Source organism: Symphodus melops (genome assembly GCF_947650265.1).
Source record: "Symphodus melops genome assembly, chromosome: 16".
Classification (NCBI taxonomy): Eukaryota; Metazoa; Chordata; class Actinopteri; order Labriformes; family Labridae; genus Symphodus; species Symphodus melops.
Window position 1 is genome coordinate 11,411,879 of NC_136706.1, and position 17,130 is coordinate 11,429,008.

A 17,130-nucleotide genomic window follows, 5' to 3' on the forward strand; every position below is an offset into this window, starting at 1 on the left:
TACACAACTGCTTACATTCTCTTTCAGTACATTATCAAGTAATATCTGCTTTAGGATTAAGATTTGCGTTATTGATCCCGCAACGGAAAATTCGGGTTTCTACACTCTGATAATCATGTAACACACACAAAAAGAAATCTATGGACATGCACTGATGGGGTGATGTCAGGGTGATGGTGCTCAAGGGCTGGTGTGTGTGTGTGCATGGTGGGGGGGGGGGGGGGGGGGGGGGATTTGTTGCCTTGCTCAGGAGGTGGTTTTCATATTTCCATTTTTGGTCTGCATTGGGGACTTGAGCCGGCGACCTTTTGGTTCCCAACCCAGTTCCTTACGCGTTGAGCTGCTGCCCCCCCCCCCCCCCCCCAAATTATGTCATATTATTAAGCATATACAAAGATCCTCACAGGGACTCTTTAGTAAAATGACATCATCGACGATACCACCATTGGAACCCAAACTACTACTGCAGGTCGTTAAAGAGAGTGACATGTGTACAAGCATGCAAAAGCTTCAGTTGGAATGCTGAATGCAGCTCTTGTGAGGAACAGGACACACTGTTGTTCCTCGGCCTGACAGAGGAGAGGGAGGAAATGGGGGTGGGGGGGGAAGACGCAAGTTGTGCATCATCATTTTTTGTTAATCTACAGTGGCTTTCATTTTCCATCCCTTTTATATCCATGCGTGGCTCTCAGTCGCTTAGACGTCAAAGAAATCCCAAGATTTGGTTTACGCTCTTAGTTTAATCTCCGCCTTTCACCCAGTTCACTGTATTTATCTGTGGTGCACTGACTCCGTTCTCTCTCTGCTGCTTTGTATACGTTTGCATACATCACTTCTCCGTGCTCTTCACTTTTTTAACTAATCACTTTACACACCTTTTTCCCAAGCCAAGCCTGACCCGTTCCGGCCTTCTACCTCTTAGCTCCCTGGGAGTAGAGGAGATGTCAGTCTGCAACCGTTGCCTTCCTTTCCCCCGCAAGAACTTTCACTTGAATCTGACTGTAAGTACCAGAAAAGAGAGAGAGAGAGAGAGAGAGAGAGAGAGAGAGAGAGAGAGAGAAAACTATGTGTGTGCGTGTGTGCAAAGCAAGCCTGCAGCTCCCAAAGCAAACAGACCTATCTTTTTCCTAACCTCCTGATAGCATCGCATCACGCAAACTGCAGGCTTCAGAGCACCTTAGTGTACAGTTTGAAGTCTGAGCTCGACCCACATTCCCAAGACCTACACGTGCACGTACGAGCCACGCACACACACAAAAAAAGAAAAAAAAAAACGCAGATCAGACATTTGAGGAATGTTTCACAGAATGTGCAGTCCGACGCTCCTCTGACCCTAAACTGTGAAAACACATAGCCACGATGGTGACACTCTGCGTGTGAGAGGAGCAACAAGAAAAAAAAAAAAGAAAAAAAACCCCCAGCATACATCACAAGAACATAGACTCGGATGAAAACACACATTGTACAGTTGTTGAGTTTGACAAACCACAAAACATGCTAGGAGGGGGGGGGGGGGGTACCATCTATTATCTCTGACTCCATGAGGTTCGTTCTCAGAAACTGCATAGACACGCACACACCCACACACACACAGGGGTGTCGACAAAAATAAGAAAACAACTCAGCCAACAATGGATGGGGTTATTGTTGTTAAGATATATAGGTCAGTGGTTCCCAGACTCCTTCAGCTTCCTCGCTGAATCGCTTACATAAACCACATTCTCATCATAAAACTAAAAGGTGCAGATCGCAACTTTGATTGATGGCTAAGGAAAGAAACAGCAGGTTTCTGATTACTGTAATCCAGGATCTGAGTGGCTACTTATCTGAGTGTGCATGTTCCATCGCAAGTCATTCTTTTCTCTTTTATAAGTGTACACACACACAATAAAGATGTACCAGACAGGTATTCACAGTAACATGCGTTCCTCCTGAATTTAAATCATTTCTGAAAATCAGTCTGAGTCCTTGACAGATAAATCTTAAAAAGTTCCCCCGAAAACTTTATAAACAGGAGACAGGAAGACCCAAACAACCACAGAGTTTCATTACCCTCTGGGTTCTTATGTGACTCTGAGCTCCAGACAACAGACCACACACACACACTCTCCACATTGAAAGTCAGCAAACATGGGCTGAGAAGTAGCTAAAATGATGCAGGTAATAATAACCTATAATCAGCAAAACACAGCCGGAGGGATAAAGTGATTTGTTCCTTTGAATCCTTTTTTTGGGGGGGGTTCTTACTTTTGAAGGCACAACCCTGCATTTTCTTCTTAAATAGAGATAGTCCACAAATACTGGTTTAAAGTTTATTTTCTTGGATTTGTCCAACAATCAAGCTGCACCAATAGGATCGTGCTACAGAAGAAAAAAAACAAAACAAAACAAAAAAAAAAAACCCACTAAATTGACTGCAAAAGAAGAAGAATTAGATGTCAGCTCGGTATTCGGCATGCAAGGCGTTTCAAAACATGTCTGCAGGTGGAGGGGGAGGGGGGGGAGAGGGGGGGAGAGCTCGAGATAAAGTGTGGCACAGAGGTTGTGATAATGACAACTCAAAGTTCTTTATCATCAGCTCAGAGGGGCGCTGGGACGGTCGGGCTGTGTTGCACAGAGCTCTCCGAGTGTGGGAGAGTGATCTACGATTCACTGAGCTCCAAAGATCACATTTCACTATCGCAAGGGAAACCATTATACCATGACCACAGACACAGAGACAGCCATACCAGCAGTGTCGGAGTGTTTCAAAACACAATTGCTGGAACTCGTTCTCACATCATTGATCTGAAGTTGCATACTTGATTTTGATTTTGTCGACGGAAGCAAAAAAAGAAAATACACAAATAGACAAAGCATTCTGCTATGTTCTGCAATTGTTCGTGAATACTAATCAACAAATCTTTGACCTACTTCTGCATACGTTTCATGCAGTCAAGGTGTCAGCAGAGTTATAATATTTCAAGCTAGGCTGATAGCCTTCAACAAATCATGAAGCAGAATGAAAAAAGATGCATCTTCACAGCTTTTAATGTGTTTTCTGTGTGGTTCAGTTGCCATTAGCTGACCCCAGCCTTGTTATTATGCTACAAAAATTCAGCTTCTCTTCGGAGACTATTTTGTCGCAGAGGGCAATCACTCACTGCAGCGCAGTCTGGCTGCACAGCTCCTTAAAAATCATGAGAAACTTCCTCTTTCTGTGGGCATGTTTGAGAGGAAGGCATCAGTAAGTGGTTCCCTCTCCCCCAGCGGCAGGGGAAAGTAGACCCTCTCGAGAGCCTCTCGGCTTCCCCCACCTCCCCCACGAGCCAATAACACAGTTAGACAGAGGCACACACACACACACACACACACACACACACACACACACACACCAGACACACACAGTGTGGTTTCTCCTCTGGAGGGGAACATAAACAGGGCTGTCTGTCTGCGAGCAGAGAGCTAGTTCTCATGACATCACCACCCAGCAGGAATGCTATGCTCTGGCCCGTCAAAATCCCTCCACTGGCCAGCAACTTACACACACACACACACACACACACACACACACACACACACACACACACACACACACACACACACACGCGTGGAATGATTTATGCACGTTCACATTTTTACAGGAAAACGCACCTCATACACGGCACGCACTCAAATGGCATTCTGAGCAATTTTTTCCCCCCTCTCCTCTGGCTTTTTAGTACATCTGCTTGTTTGTTTTTTTCCCCCCTTCTCCACATCATCTTTCTCTGCATCTTCTCTGTCATCGTGTCACACAGTTTTGCTCGTTTCCCCATATCACTTCTCATCCTCTCGCATCAGTATTGCCTTCGCCGACCATAGTGTGAAGACCACACACAGACCGCAGAGAGAGAGAGAGAGAGGGAGCGTGAGAGAGAAGTGAGAAATTCACAAGCATAACCCCCTGAAAACAGAGAATAATGTTATATCACTTGTGAGAAACTGTGTATTTGTGTGTGTGCCAGTGAGGCAGTACGTGTGTGTGTGTGTGTATGTGTGTGTGTGTGGGTGTGGGGGACATGGGAAATTACGCACTACTTCATTGTATTGGTGTTTGGAGGAAAGGCCCTATTGAAGCTCTCCCTCCTTCCTTCTCACCTCTCTTCCTCCTTCTCCAGCTCTCTCCTCCCATATCCATCCACCCCTTCCTGCCCCAGACCTTTCCTCCTAGATATCTCCTTCCATCTTCCTCTGCGATATATTCATTTTTAAAAAAAAATTTAAATTTTTTTTTTTACAGTTGACCATCTTGTCTGCCTGCGTCCATCTCCGTCTTTCCCTGCTATGTTTTCACATGATTTCTCTCCCTTCTCTTTTTTTCCTCCACTCCGTTTCTCTCAGGCTTTGGGGGCAGGAAGCAGCTTGGCTCTCAGACAATGGAACACATCAAAAAGCAGCACCAGCCTCACCAGCTTCACACACACACACACACACACACGCACACAAACAGCACAAGACAAACAGGACATTCCAGCTGCCGGCTGCACCGGATTCCTCGCCTTGGGTAATCTGAAACGGAGGAGAGTGAGACTGGGAGTGGAGCAGAGCAGGGAAGCAGGGTGAAAACAGTGAGGGAGAGAGAGAACAGAGGAGATGGAGAGGGTGAGAGAGAGGGCCAAGCAGAGGGTGAGAAGGACACACACACACACACACACACACACACACACACACACACACACACACACACACACACACACACACACACACACACACACACACACACACACACACACACACACACACACACACACACACACACACACACACACACACACACACACACACACACACACACACACACACACACACACACACACACACACACACACACACACACACACACACACACACACACACACACACACACACACACACACACACACACACACACACACACACACACACACACACACACACACACACACACACACACACACACACACACACACAGAGGAGAAATGATGCTGAGCTAAAGACGGGGGGTCAAAGCCTAAAGACAGAAACAGTTCAACGGATTTACCAAACATTCACGTGTTACTACTAGAGAATCCATGCATGCACATAACGTGTGTTATCATAAGCGCCACTGACCAACTGGTGAGTTTTGCGTGCCCTGCGTACAGAGGCTGTAGTACTTGAGGTGGGCCGGGTTCAAATCCGACCTTTGGCTACATTTCCGCGTGCATGTCATTCCCCTCTAGCTCACTCTCTTTCTCCTCAGTTTCTGACTCTTTCCACAGTGCTGTCTCACCACTCTATCCTCGCACCCTATGAGAAGCACCAAAAAAAGCCTTAAAAAATAAATCTTTAAATAAAAGTACTTTAAGTGTCAACATGTTAGATTCTGCGAGTTAAAGCAAGCAGTAAACCATTTCCTTTATTTCTAAATCTAAAGACTGAATGGAGGATGGACAGCATGATGACAACACCACCGTTTAAAGATGAGTTGATTGATTAATTATTGGTGTATTTTATCAACCTTGACACAGAGCTTTAAAGAGGAAACACTATTTGAATATACTTCAATTCAAATAGGCGATTTCCCCTCCACTTGTTTGAAATGCATCTTTATTATTATTTATTTCTGCATTCTAACGAGTGTTCAGACGGAAACACTTCAGTGTCTGGCTTGCTCTACATCCGTCTTGAAACTTTTCTGTGTTCTTACCTCTCTCTCATTTTTTATTTTTTTTAAATCAACATCATCTCCAACGTGTATTCTGGTGTTAGCGAGTACCTGGTCGAGGAAGCGTTTGAGGTCGTGTAGAATCAGTTCTAAACTCTGGCTGCTGCCAGCACTTCAACATGGCTCGTTTCTGGAAAACATCCTCCGTACCGCTCATTTAAACATTTCACTTTGCATTGAGACAGTGTGCTCTTGATGCATGCCACTAACCTATAATTCAGTGTACAAGTAGGACAATGTAGGTGTTGTTGGATTTCAGACATGGCAGTAAAATGATCGTACAGTTGACAGGTACTCATTTATCGAGGCTTCTTTTCTGCATCTCCATTTTGCACTTCTGTTGACTTCTTTAAGTACAAACAGAAAAAAAAAAAAAAAAAAAAAAAAAGTGTTGATTACACACCTGTGCAGTGTGATTGGCTATACTTACAGAGGACACAAAGTATCAGGGAAATCTGGAAGAAGCAGAGCGCTCGCTCCAAAAAGGAAAACTTGAAAGATTTCCTCCGTCTATAATTAAAGGTCCTTAAAAAAAACAACAACCTATGCTCTAATTCATCCGCCCCTCTGAGTGTTGACAGAAATCTTAGCAGTGTCTGAGCAACTATAAATCCACACATAGGCATGCAGAGACACACACACACACATATATATAGATACATGTCATGCATGCACCCGCACAGACAGGTGTCATTGAGTAGCTATGCTATCCTGGGGCCAACTAGACTGTGGGAAAAGAGAACAGGCGAGATTTCTTAAAGACCAGATGCTTGTTGAGTGATGGCTCCTCTTCTTCCTTATCTGACCGCGCGTGTGTGTGCACGTATGTGTTTACTGTGTGTGCTCAGACAGCCATGAGAGTGAAGTTCAAAATGAGCCAGGATGCTAAAAGCTCATTTTATAGGTTACAAGCTACAAGTTCGACTGGGCGAAATACAAACCACTTACAATAAAAGTACCTACGACTCCTCAACGACCAGTTACAGCTAAATCTACTACCAGCAAAATCCTACACGTAAGCTAAAAAGGTTTGACATGATATGAATTTGATGCGTTTCTTTGTACATTTGTGTTATAATGATTTAGGTGAGTGTTTTTTTTCCCAGAGCATCAGAGTCTTTTTTCCAAAAGCTTCCAATGAGTAAAGGCTGCTCAAGTTGTAAATATTTTACATTTTCAGAAAAGTGCTGTTAAGCTCGCTGGCGCATGTTATTCCTTGTATTTCTGCCTCCTCTTCGAACCCTTTGCTCCTTGTCTGATCAGGAAAAAAAACCAAACCTAAAATAAAAAAATACGGGCAGTAAAAACTAACGGAGCAGTGTCGCCAACAGACCGTTGTCATAGAGACAGGACGGACTTGCACCGGTTTTCTCCTCAGTTTTCATGCAAGTGCTCCCGAGTTTACTTCACATTTTGATGCGATAACGACTTAGGATAAGTTCTAACACGGACTTGCGGAATCATTTCGAAGAACAGCTGCCGTTTTCATTGCCTTCAGTATGAACGTCAGTGTATCTGGGTGAAAGAGTCAGGAAAAATCCGTCCTTCGACGTCAAATACCACTGAAGAAGTCAATGCTGCAGAAAACGTTTACCCCCTGAATAGCAAGGGGAAAGCTTTACTGTATCATCTGTGCTCATGTCTCATTCATTCATAAAGTCACACGTCCGAGTGACACGCCAATCACAAGGGCCCTTTCCTGTTCAGGCGCAGACTGACAGAAAGTACGACAGAGACTGCATGTCGCCTCTTGAGACATGAAACAGACAATGGAGACACACAAACAAGCAACCCACCAGTCACTCATAACTGCACCCACTAACCGCCTTGTCTGTGTGTGTGTGTGTGTGTGTGTGTGTGTGTGTGTGTGTGTGTGTGTGTGTGTGTGTGTGTGTGTGTGTGTATGTGTGTGCCAGAGAGAGAGATGAATGAGGGACCTGCTTTACACTCCCCCCCCCCCCACATGCGTATTCACTTCTAGCGCTTTCTCAAACTGAATGTGTGCGAGTGTGTAACAGGAGACGCGAAGCCCTCGCCACACACAGTGGGAAATATTTGGGATGGTTTCCCTCGGAATGTCTTGGCGTGCCTATGGAATGCCCCACCACCCCTCCCTCCCTCCCATCGGTCTCGGCCTCCTCCTCCCCTCTCTCTCTCTGTCTCTCTCTCCTCTTGTCTCTGCAGAAGGGGAGAGTAAAGTAGGGGGAGGGAAAAAAAAAAAAAAAAGGCGGCACACACAAATTTGACCCCAGTTTTTGCCACTATATAAAAAAAGCAGCACATTCACAGAGATGACACAGTTGCAGAAGTAGACATGGAGGTCAGACAAACATATTCTGAAGAGGTTTTGAAAAAGTGAAAATAATCTTTTTTTTTGAGTTTCACAGCTTGAAACCAAATGTGACCAAATCCTAACACTGTACATTTCTGTGATCATCTAAAAAAAAAAAAAAAAAAAGCTGTGTGAGAAGATTTACGCATACACAAAGTGTCTTTTGTTCTTTTTCTGGATTTGAACACTGAAGTACATCCTGATACTACTGACCACTTTTATTACACATTTGTACACGCGCACACACACACACACACGGAGCGAGTGAAGGGTAACTTTAAACGTGTTTCAACCTCTCACATTCCTCCTGTTTCTCAGGCCGCGGCCCTCTTTGTAGATCAAAGCACACAGAGACAACAAATCTTTCCATCGCCTCGCCCTCCTTCAATGCCACCTTTTCTCAGACACCCTCTCTTCCTCCAGCTCTTCCTCGCTCAACAAACACTCATCTCGCCGTCACAAAAGCCGATTATTTCTGGACATTCTCGCCAGATCTAAAAAAAAAAAAAAAAAAAAGTTCTCCACTGGTTATTTTTTCCTCTCTTTCTCCTTATCTCTGATTCTCTTGCTACTTCTCATTTGCTGTATTCTTTCTTTCGCCACATTTTTTTTTTAACCTCCCCTGCCATCACCTCTGTTCTCAGTTCTCTTCCCTCCCCTCCCCTTCCCCTTCCCCCAATTTCTCCCACCCCTCCCTCTCACGGTGTGGCGGTTCCTGTTGCTCTTGTTTTCACTTCCCCAGTAGTCTGGTGCGTGGGAACCAGGGTTTCTGCTGCAACAGTGTCTACGGCATAGTCTGACTCTGTGTGCATATGTGTCAGAATGTGTGTGTGTGTGTGTGCGCTCTTAATTGCTGTATTTGTGTGTATGATGTTGCCAGCATGTATTTGCACATTTGAAGTTTTCCAGTTTGTGCGCGCTCCACGCTACAGTTTGGGTGGTTTCACGTCTATCTGTCAACATATCTCGGCTATCTCAACATGTCTATAAAAGGCCGGGACATCCGATGGATCTGCGCAGCCCAACGGAAGTGCGTGTGTGTGTGTGGACACACAGACACAGTAGTGGGCATTCGTGGCAGGAATAGGATACAGCTGAATGGGGAAACTCATTTGCTAACTCCACCACTCTATCCTCGCACCCTATGAGAAGCAGATGACAGTGCTTTTCTCTGAGTTTTTACAAAGTGCCCTCAAAGAGGCTCCTTTTGTTACATACATAATACACTGTAAATAACTGAAGGCTGAATTTGAAATACCGTGTGCGTAATCTCACATGTTGTCGGTTCACATCGTCCTGTTTTCAATTCCATAAGAGAGTGACAAAGATCTAAAAACAACATCAGTTTGACACTGTTCTGAAAGCTGAACTGTTTTATTTGGACACTGTCACTTTAGGAAGAAACACTATTGGTGTGTGTTCACACATAACCGAATGAGAATATAGTAAATGTGGCTATAAAGCAGAAGCAGGTGCGATTAAAACGAGCCCCATACAGATTGGGACATACTGAACCCGAGACCAGAGGGCTCCGAGACAGAGTCAAGACCAGGACCATGAATATCACTGAAAAATCAACTGCAAACTACAACTACTGGATTGAAAATGTTTGTATCTTTTAGAAAGAGCCACTTTTCCTTCTAATCACAGTAATGAGGTGGAAAAAAAGCCTTTCACTGGTGGTCTTGATTTAGAATCAGGAGTCCACCCAGTCTGAGACCGAGACAAGACTGAGTAAATATCGCTTTCCATTCCGAGACGAGTCCTTCAAAAAGTGGTCTCGAGACTGATTCGAGTACCGCAACGCAAACTTGACATTTTGAAATGTAAAAAATGTTTGTGTTGTTCCTCCACGTCATCAGTGTAAATGCTGTAAATGCGATCATGCCGATGCATACGACGAGGCCCTTCTACATTTCCCTCCCAGGGTCTCTATGGGGGTCACACATTCCCATGCCATTAAAATCTCTGCTGGGCCTATTGATACTCAGAAACAAACATGAAACCCTTTTTTTTCCCTGCACAATCTGGACACACAAGTCTCCACTAATCTCCTCTTCTCGGTCTTCTTTTCCTTCTCTTTCCACACAGCAGTCATCAGTGGTGTATTTGCATGAAGGAGAATCACACAGAGACAAAAAAAAAAGGGGGGGGTGGGGGGGCGGGGGGGCTAACCCATCCATTGCTAATCAGAGACTTTACAATCAGATAACAAAAGGAGTTAACTTTGCCTGGGTGGGCCGTGGAGCAGCCCCAGGGTGGCACTCTTTCAGTGACAGAAAAAAAACATATGGTATCTATTCACTGGTCATATACCTGACAGACTGCTTCAATTAAACACTAAGCTACTGATCTGGAGAAAAAAAAACTTTTACCAAAACTCTTCTTAAGGGCAAAGTGCTGGAAAACCGTCTTTTACTTTTTTTTTTGAAGAATTATTTCTGGGCTTTTTTTAACTTTATTGGAGAGACGGTAGATAGAGTCTGGAAACCAGGGAGAGAGAGAGTGAGACAAAATGACTTGCAGGAAAGGAGCCACAGGTGGGACTCAAACCCGAGCCGACCACAGCATCCATAGACATGGGGCGCGCACTGACCCCTACACCACCAGCACCCCGTGTCTTTATTTTTGCCTTCAGTTTAAAGACTGACAACCTTGAAAATATTAACTGCTGATTATCTTGAATAAAGGAAAGCGGGTGTTTTTAATCTAACCGCCATGTCTCATGCAATTAAAGTGCACTAACTAAATCGTAAAAAGGGTAGCTCACACTAAAGCTTTGAAGTCTAAAGTGATGGGAGAGGCCGTTACAAGAGTTGTATAGCACTCGTGTGACATTTGGCTTTAAGTGTGAATGAGCAGTAAATAAGAAATGTAGTCGGATGACCATTTGGCCACTGGTCGTTTCGGAGAGATTCAGTCTGTGTGTGTTTCCATCGTCATCGTAACACAAACACACACACGGCAGCATCAAGGTGGTCCAAGGTTTTTTTTTGCATTCCGGGACTGAGACAAAATGCATCCAATGGTGCATGGGTCCTTGACACATTTTGCAGCCCCCCTACCTGGAGCATCCAAGAACACCCGAGGTTAGAAACACCCGTCCTAGTCACAAACAGTGCTACACACACGAGTTACCCGAAACAGCCACCCAAGTAGATACCTACAGGTCAGGTATCATAAATCCAGCAATGACGAGGAACAACAAGCTGATGAGCAAACATCTCCTTCAGGCCCCGCAAACAGAGGAAAACATAATAAGCCGCATGTCACAAGGACATGTATAAGTGAGCATGTAAATAATGATAGTTTATTTGAAAGAGGAGGAAACTGATGACCTAAGACAAAGAAGTAAAAATCGAGTTGAATAAAGATTCCCAGATTCCCCACATTGCCCACAATTCCATGTGTGATTCTGCATGGTGAATCTCTCTCCCCCCCAAAAAAAAAATGCTCATCTTATCCTTCTGTTTCTCCATTCCACCACTTGTAGCGCTAAATGTGTTAGCAGCAGGATAAACAACGTAACTCACTGGGGTCTGCCAGACATTCCAACGCCATATGGGACATGCAAACCCTTTCAGTGTCTCCTTTACCTCTTTGCATGAGCGTTCCCAGCGGAGGAATGACATTCCACATCCAAAAGAATCTGTTTTTGATAACCAGAGTTCAGCTCGACAAGCAGCCTCCCCTCTACCTCTATTTTTTTTTTTTTCACAAAAAAACAAAATAAAGGTTCCTGTTCCCACTCCCATCGTATTTTTATTGCTTCCCCTTTCACGAAGCATTCAACGGAACACAACAGCGACCACAAGCTATGTTCTCATTAAGGAACCAGTTCTGCAGTATTTTATAACCACAGAGGTTTTGCCTGGGTAGTCGTTTCTATTTTACTTCTCATTGATCACGAGACTAAAGCTTTTCCCCTTTTTCTCACTTAGTTATGTAAAATATGTTTTGATTAAATCTCAGCTTGATTACTTCTGACTCATTTATCTTGGTCAATGTCACCAGGTAAATAAATACATTAAAAAAAAAACAGGGGGCAGGCACTTCTTTACCTGGCAGCGGCTGAATATATCTCTCGGAGTGGGATGGACGTTGAAGTGTCTGAGGACTCGAACGGCCTGGTCTTTGGCCTTTTCTGAGCAGTCTAGGGACAGACAGCGACCCTCTCCCACCTGGGAGCGCAACTAGACAGAGCAGAGACAAGAAACGCATGAATACAAGCCACACACACACACACACACACACACACACACACACACACACACACACACACACACACACACACACACACACACACACACACACACACACACACACACACACACACACACACACACACACACACACACACACACACACACACACACACACACACACACACACACACACACACACACACACACACACACACACACACACACACACACACACACACACACACACACACACACACACACACACACACACACACACACACACACACTAGTTTTAACTTACACTTTGGAACGGTTGTCCACATGTGAGTATGACACGGCCTCCAGCTTGTGCTAACTGAAACACAACAAATACACAAACATTCAGTACTGCTGGTATGTCGAGTCCAGAAAGATATGCCGGATATTAGTGCGTTGGTTTTTTTCTGAATGCTTGTTGTACGTGTGCAGTGACTGTGAACCAACCCTTGCTGCTTCTCTGTGATCATCGGTGTTCTCCAACATGACCACGTCGACTCCTAAACAGCGCAGGTACCTCCCCAGTCCCTGAAGCATGTTGTCACACACCACCCGCAACTGCTGGGGGGGTAGAGGAGGGGCCCTTTGGGGCTCCTGGGGCTTCTCGCCACACAGGAGGCCTTTTTCTGCTTGGGAGCGGGGGGGACTGACCCATTGAGCTCCCTGACATTCCTAAATGGACAGAGACAATAATGTGATACTTAAACTGATCCCCACAGGGGGATTTTCTTTTCACTTGCAACGTGGCGCAGGGGAGGTCAAAGCACAGGCTGAGCTTTACAACCGCACCCCTGGAGCTGAGAGGAACCGCTGAAATGTCTTGGTCAAACCATACATACAAATGGACAGCATGCCTCAGCCTCCTCTAAGTGAACAGAGTGAAGCCAGACGCTGGATTTTGATTTCTCAGCTGAGATGTGAGAGTTTTTTTTTTTTTTTTTAAAGTGAAATGAGATTTAAAGATCCGGCACCGTCGCGCTTTTCCATCACTGGGGCTAGAGGGGGACACTGTGGAGGCTTATCCACAGTGCGCCTGCTTGTTTTCCACACAACTTCCTTATTTACTGACAAGAGACTAAAAATAAAACAAACAAAAAAAAAACGCCACAACAACCTTAAAGCAATAACTATCCATGGGGACTGCATACAATAAAGAAGAGTTTCGACAACATGCACAGCAGAAACGCAGATGGACCACTGACCTCCTCGCCATGTGCCTGCTTCGTCTGCTTGGACTGTCTCTCTTTCTGCCTCTTGTCTCCGCTCTTTTCGGGTGGCTTTGAAGAGACGCTGCACAGGTCAGCTGGTAGTCCAAAGTATGCTGGGTTTCTGGAGAGGACAGAGTACACGTCCAGCAGACAACAGGCATCTGCCACTAAAAGGGAGAACCAACAGAAATAGAGAGAGAGAGAGAGAGAGGGTCTGATTTATTGGCTCGTTTGTAACGTGAACTGTAGGAGCTGTGATATTCCATGGTGAAAATGTTTTTTTTGTATTTTATACATAGACACACACACACACACACACATATATATACATATATATATATTGCACTTTGTTGTACTGTTATGTTGGAGAAACCTGGCACAAGTATTTCCATCTCACATTATCCTTATCTTTAAACGACGAGAGGCTATTTGTCTACCTGTCATTGTTTGTTTGTGCAGTGGACAATCTTACCTGCATATCTAATTTGGCTGATGCGCAGCGGCCGTTTCTCCCAGTTGGACATCTGCTCAGTCTTGTCCAGAGGCTTTCCAAGAACCTGTTGTACCAGCAGACTGAGGCCTTTCTCTGCAGACTCCTCTCCCACCAGCACCTCTTTGGTTCCATTTTGTTTCAGTTTGACTTTACCTTGCTGAATCTAGAAAAGGCAAACACAACACAGAGTCCCTCGTTGAACACTTCTGCACCAAGAAACAGGTTTTTGCACGTTTGCTAACACCGTACAATAACCTCGTTTTTTTTTTTTTTAGAATCTAGAATTTGCCATAATGCAATAAACTTTGAATCAGTCCTTCCCTTTTTAATGTCTTACAGCAACCTTCGGCTTGCTGCAGCAGATGGTGAAATAAAATCATCAGACCCATGTTTCCATTTCCACATTCCTATGCTCCCAAGGGACTAAACGTCCAGCTTCCTATATCTCTGGCAAACTGCTTGACCACAGCTGCAGTATAGCATGCACCCCTAGTTATCCCCGCGCAAACTAAACCCAAACTAGTGCTGCGAAAAGGAACCACGGCCTTCAGCTCCCTTTTGTTACCTTCTTGTGAATGTAAAGCAGATCAAGCATCCCCTCCATTTTCAGTGGCTCCTCTAAAAACTGCTGCCAGGTGGCCACCAGACACTTGACGTCTCCTGACATGCCATAACCTGAAAGTGGGAACACTGACTGTCAGAAGCTGAAGGACACAAATGCATAAAAAACAATAATACGGTTGATTTTTTTTTTTATTGATTCGCTTCTTACCAAGTTTAAGAACGTTTCTTTGGGAGAACAAAGTCCTGATGAAGCTGATGGTATCTGGGTGTTGACAGAGTCCATCGGCACAGAGGTCTAATAAGAAAACCTGGTCACAAACTGCGATCTGTACGAGGGCAACTTTCTGAGTCGAGATACAGCCAAATGTCGGCTGCCACTCCATATCCACTCCGACCACACTGCCTTCCTGAGTAATGGTGAAGAAATGATGGATCAGGCACAAGAGACACAAAACCTTTTTTTTATTCATTTTTTATTTTAAATCAACCTTTTATTTGTCATTACCTTCAGCACAATGTTTCGACATCTCTGCAGAGCGTCCTGTGTGTCCACAAAATGAACTCTGTCTTTGGTGATTGGTACCTGGTAGAACCTCTCGCAGTGAGACTGAGAGGGAATCCACTTCTCAGCTTGCGCTGCATCCGTCAGATGAATCTGTCTGAGCCGAGACATGCGTGTGCATTTGTTTGAGTTGGGACAATAAAAAAAAAACCAAAACATAAAAGACAGGTAAAAGACACACGAGAGAAATGGTTTTCTGAAGGACAGAGAGTAACTGCAGCTGCTAAGTGTTGGCCTTCCAGCGAGCATTTTAAAGACCTTGTTTGTGAAAGGTTAGGTTATAGTGTTTTAATGTATGGCCTCTTGACTGTGCGTCATTTTTTTAAATTTGTCAAATTCTTCTTCTTCTTCAAAAATAAAAACTCAGTCGAGCAGCTGCTGCTCCATAAGTGACAACAAACATACATGCAAAGTGTAAAAAGGGGATGTGGTGAAGAAAGCTTCATGCTGCACGTCAGGAAGAAGAAACACACAAAAAAAAAAAAAACTCTGCGGCTGACCATCACTCTTTATTCAAAAAAAAAAAAAAAAAAAAAGTACAGCCTGTACGTCCTCACAGATTTCATAGTAAGATAAATACTTGCATATCTCGGCCAACTCACTGCAATTCAGGCGGTAGACTCTGCTGCGTTTCCCACAGCCCTATGGGGAGTCGATGTCTTGGGAGGTTGTATCTCAAGGACCATTGAGAAGCTTTCTGAAGGCCGTCGTACTTCACCAACATCTCCACCAACATGATCTGCAGCTCAGGGTCATCTGCCACCACGTACTACACCCACATAGAGCACACAAACAAAATGAGGCGTCCTGCACACCTCGTCGATTGTCGCTCATCAAGAGGAAGACTTACTTGCACGTGGTCACACCAGTTGTCCTCTGTCATGCCTTTCTGCGATAAAATTGGAAAGGGAAACACAGAATTATTCGTTCATTCACTCTGCAAGTCTCCAAATAGTTGCATCGCTCAAACATAATGAAATCAGTGAGGGAAACAGTGTCACGCTTCATTTGCTCGTGTTTGCAGGAAATTCCTTGACCCCATCAACTAGGATTTCACAGAGATCTGTTACGAGCTTTCGTTGGCTAAAAAGACGGACTTACTACAAGTTTGACAGTGATTAAAGGAAACACATGTATGACCAGAAGAAGGGAACATGAGATACGAGTAGGAAGCCAACATTTTTGAATAAGCATTTCTAAAGATACAGTAAGACCGTGAAACACTTGGGTACACAATTCTTTGCTTCCTATGGTTACTTCGTGAGACATCAGTAGCCTAAAGAAACAAGATCGGCTTTTTTTTTTGTCATTTTCTGAGTTTCAACATTGCAATATGACTTCTTCTTCTTTTTTTTTTTTAATCAATTAATGATCTAAGTGTTGATCAGACTTTATCCAGATTTTCTCCTGGCAGCCCTACAGTTTTTTTCCCCCGTAAAGAAGGTCTGAGTGAGTTGATGCGAGAACGCAGCAGGATTTACTCAGGAGAATTCCCCTCTATGGAGTGGAAGCGGGTGGGGACATTTATTCCCTGCGATTGTTGCTCTACCATAAACTGTATGCACGCCACCCGTACGATCACCGTGCACATAATTTAACTCCTGCATTACATTTGTTTTCAGTTTGCTAGTGTGTTCTTCACCGCTCCGATTCTGTCCAACTACACAAAGCATTAACATGAAAGAAAATCCTCTCATAGGGTCATATTGAGGACACCCGCCTTCATTATTTTTGCTTCATGTCTGTCTTCAGGGGACATGTTGAAATTCTGTGAAAATGTTTCAGGAGTGCATACTTGGAAAAAAAAAAATGTGTAGGACACCAAAAAGGAGAGGACATCTTTCCATCTCAAAAGTATGTGATACTTTTGACACTGCAGGTCACTGACTGATCACCCGGTGTGATCTATGTTAAAACAAAAAGAAGGTCAGATGCATCATTTACCTCCACAAATCTCTTGTACATGAGGAAACGCAGAGAGTCCAGCCTTCGTTTGTGCAGAGCACGGGGACAGAGTCCTGTG

General features: G+C 44.4%; 2 protein-coding genes across 2 annotated transcripts in view; both read right to left on the bottom strand.

Moving 5' to 3' along the window:
* Positions 1 to 17,130, bottom strand: part of LOC306836848 (kunitz-type serine protease inhibitor IX-like) — a 140,719-nt gene that overhangs the window by 39,104 nt on the left and 84,485 nt on the right. The gene's annotated exons all lie outside the window — the stretch shown is intronic.
* Positions 1 to 17,130, bottom strand: part of exd3 (exonuclease 3'-5' domain containing 3) — a 37,583-nt gene that overhangs the window by 12,810 nt on the left and 7,643 nt on the right. Inside the window, exons 9-19 of the mRNA XM_079364153.1 lie at positions 17,052 to 17,125; positions 15,958 to 15,996; positions 15,710 to 15,876; positions 15,051 to 15,204; positions 14,754 to 14,952; positions 14,547 to 14,656; positions 13,961 to 14,144; positions 13,483 to 13,655; positions 12,728 to 12,952; positions 12,546 to 12,599; positions 12,101 to 12,232 (exon numbers count right to left, since the gene is read on the bottom strand). Of these exons, the coding sequence (XP_079220279.1) occupies positions 12,101 to 12,232; positions 12,546 to 12,599; positions 12,728 to 12,952; positions 13,483 to 13,655; positions 13,961 to 14,144; positions 14,547 to 14,656; positions 14,754 to 14,952; positions 15,051 to 15,204; positions 15,710 to 15,876; positions 15,958 to 15,996; positions 17,052 to 17,125 (1,511 nt within the window). The remainder of the gene's footprint in view (positions 1 to 12,100; positions 12,233 to 12,545; positions 12,600 to 12,727; positions 12,953 to 13,482; positions 13,656 to 13,960; positions 14,145 to 14,546; positions 14,657 to 14,753; positions 14,953 to 15,050; positions 15,205 to 15,709; positions 15,877 to 15,957; positions 15,997 to 17,051; positions 17,126 to 17,130) is intronic.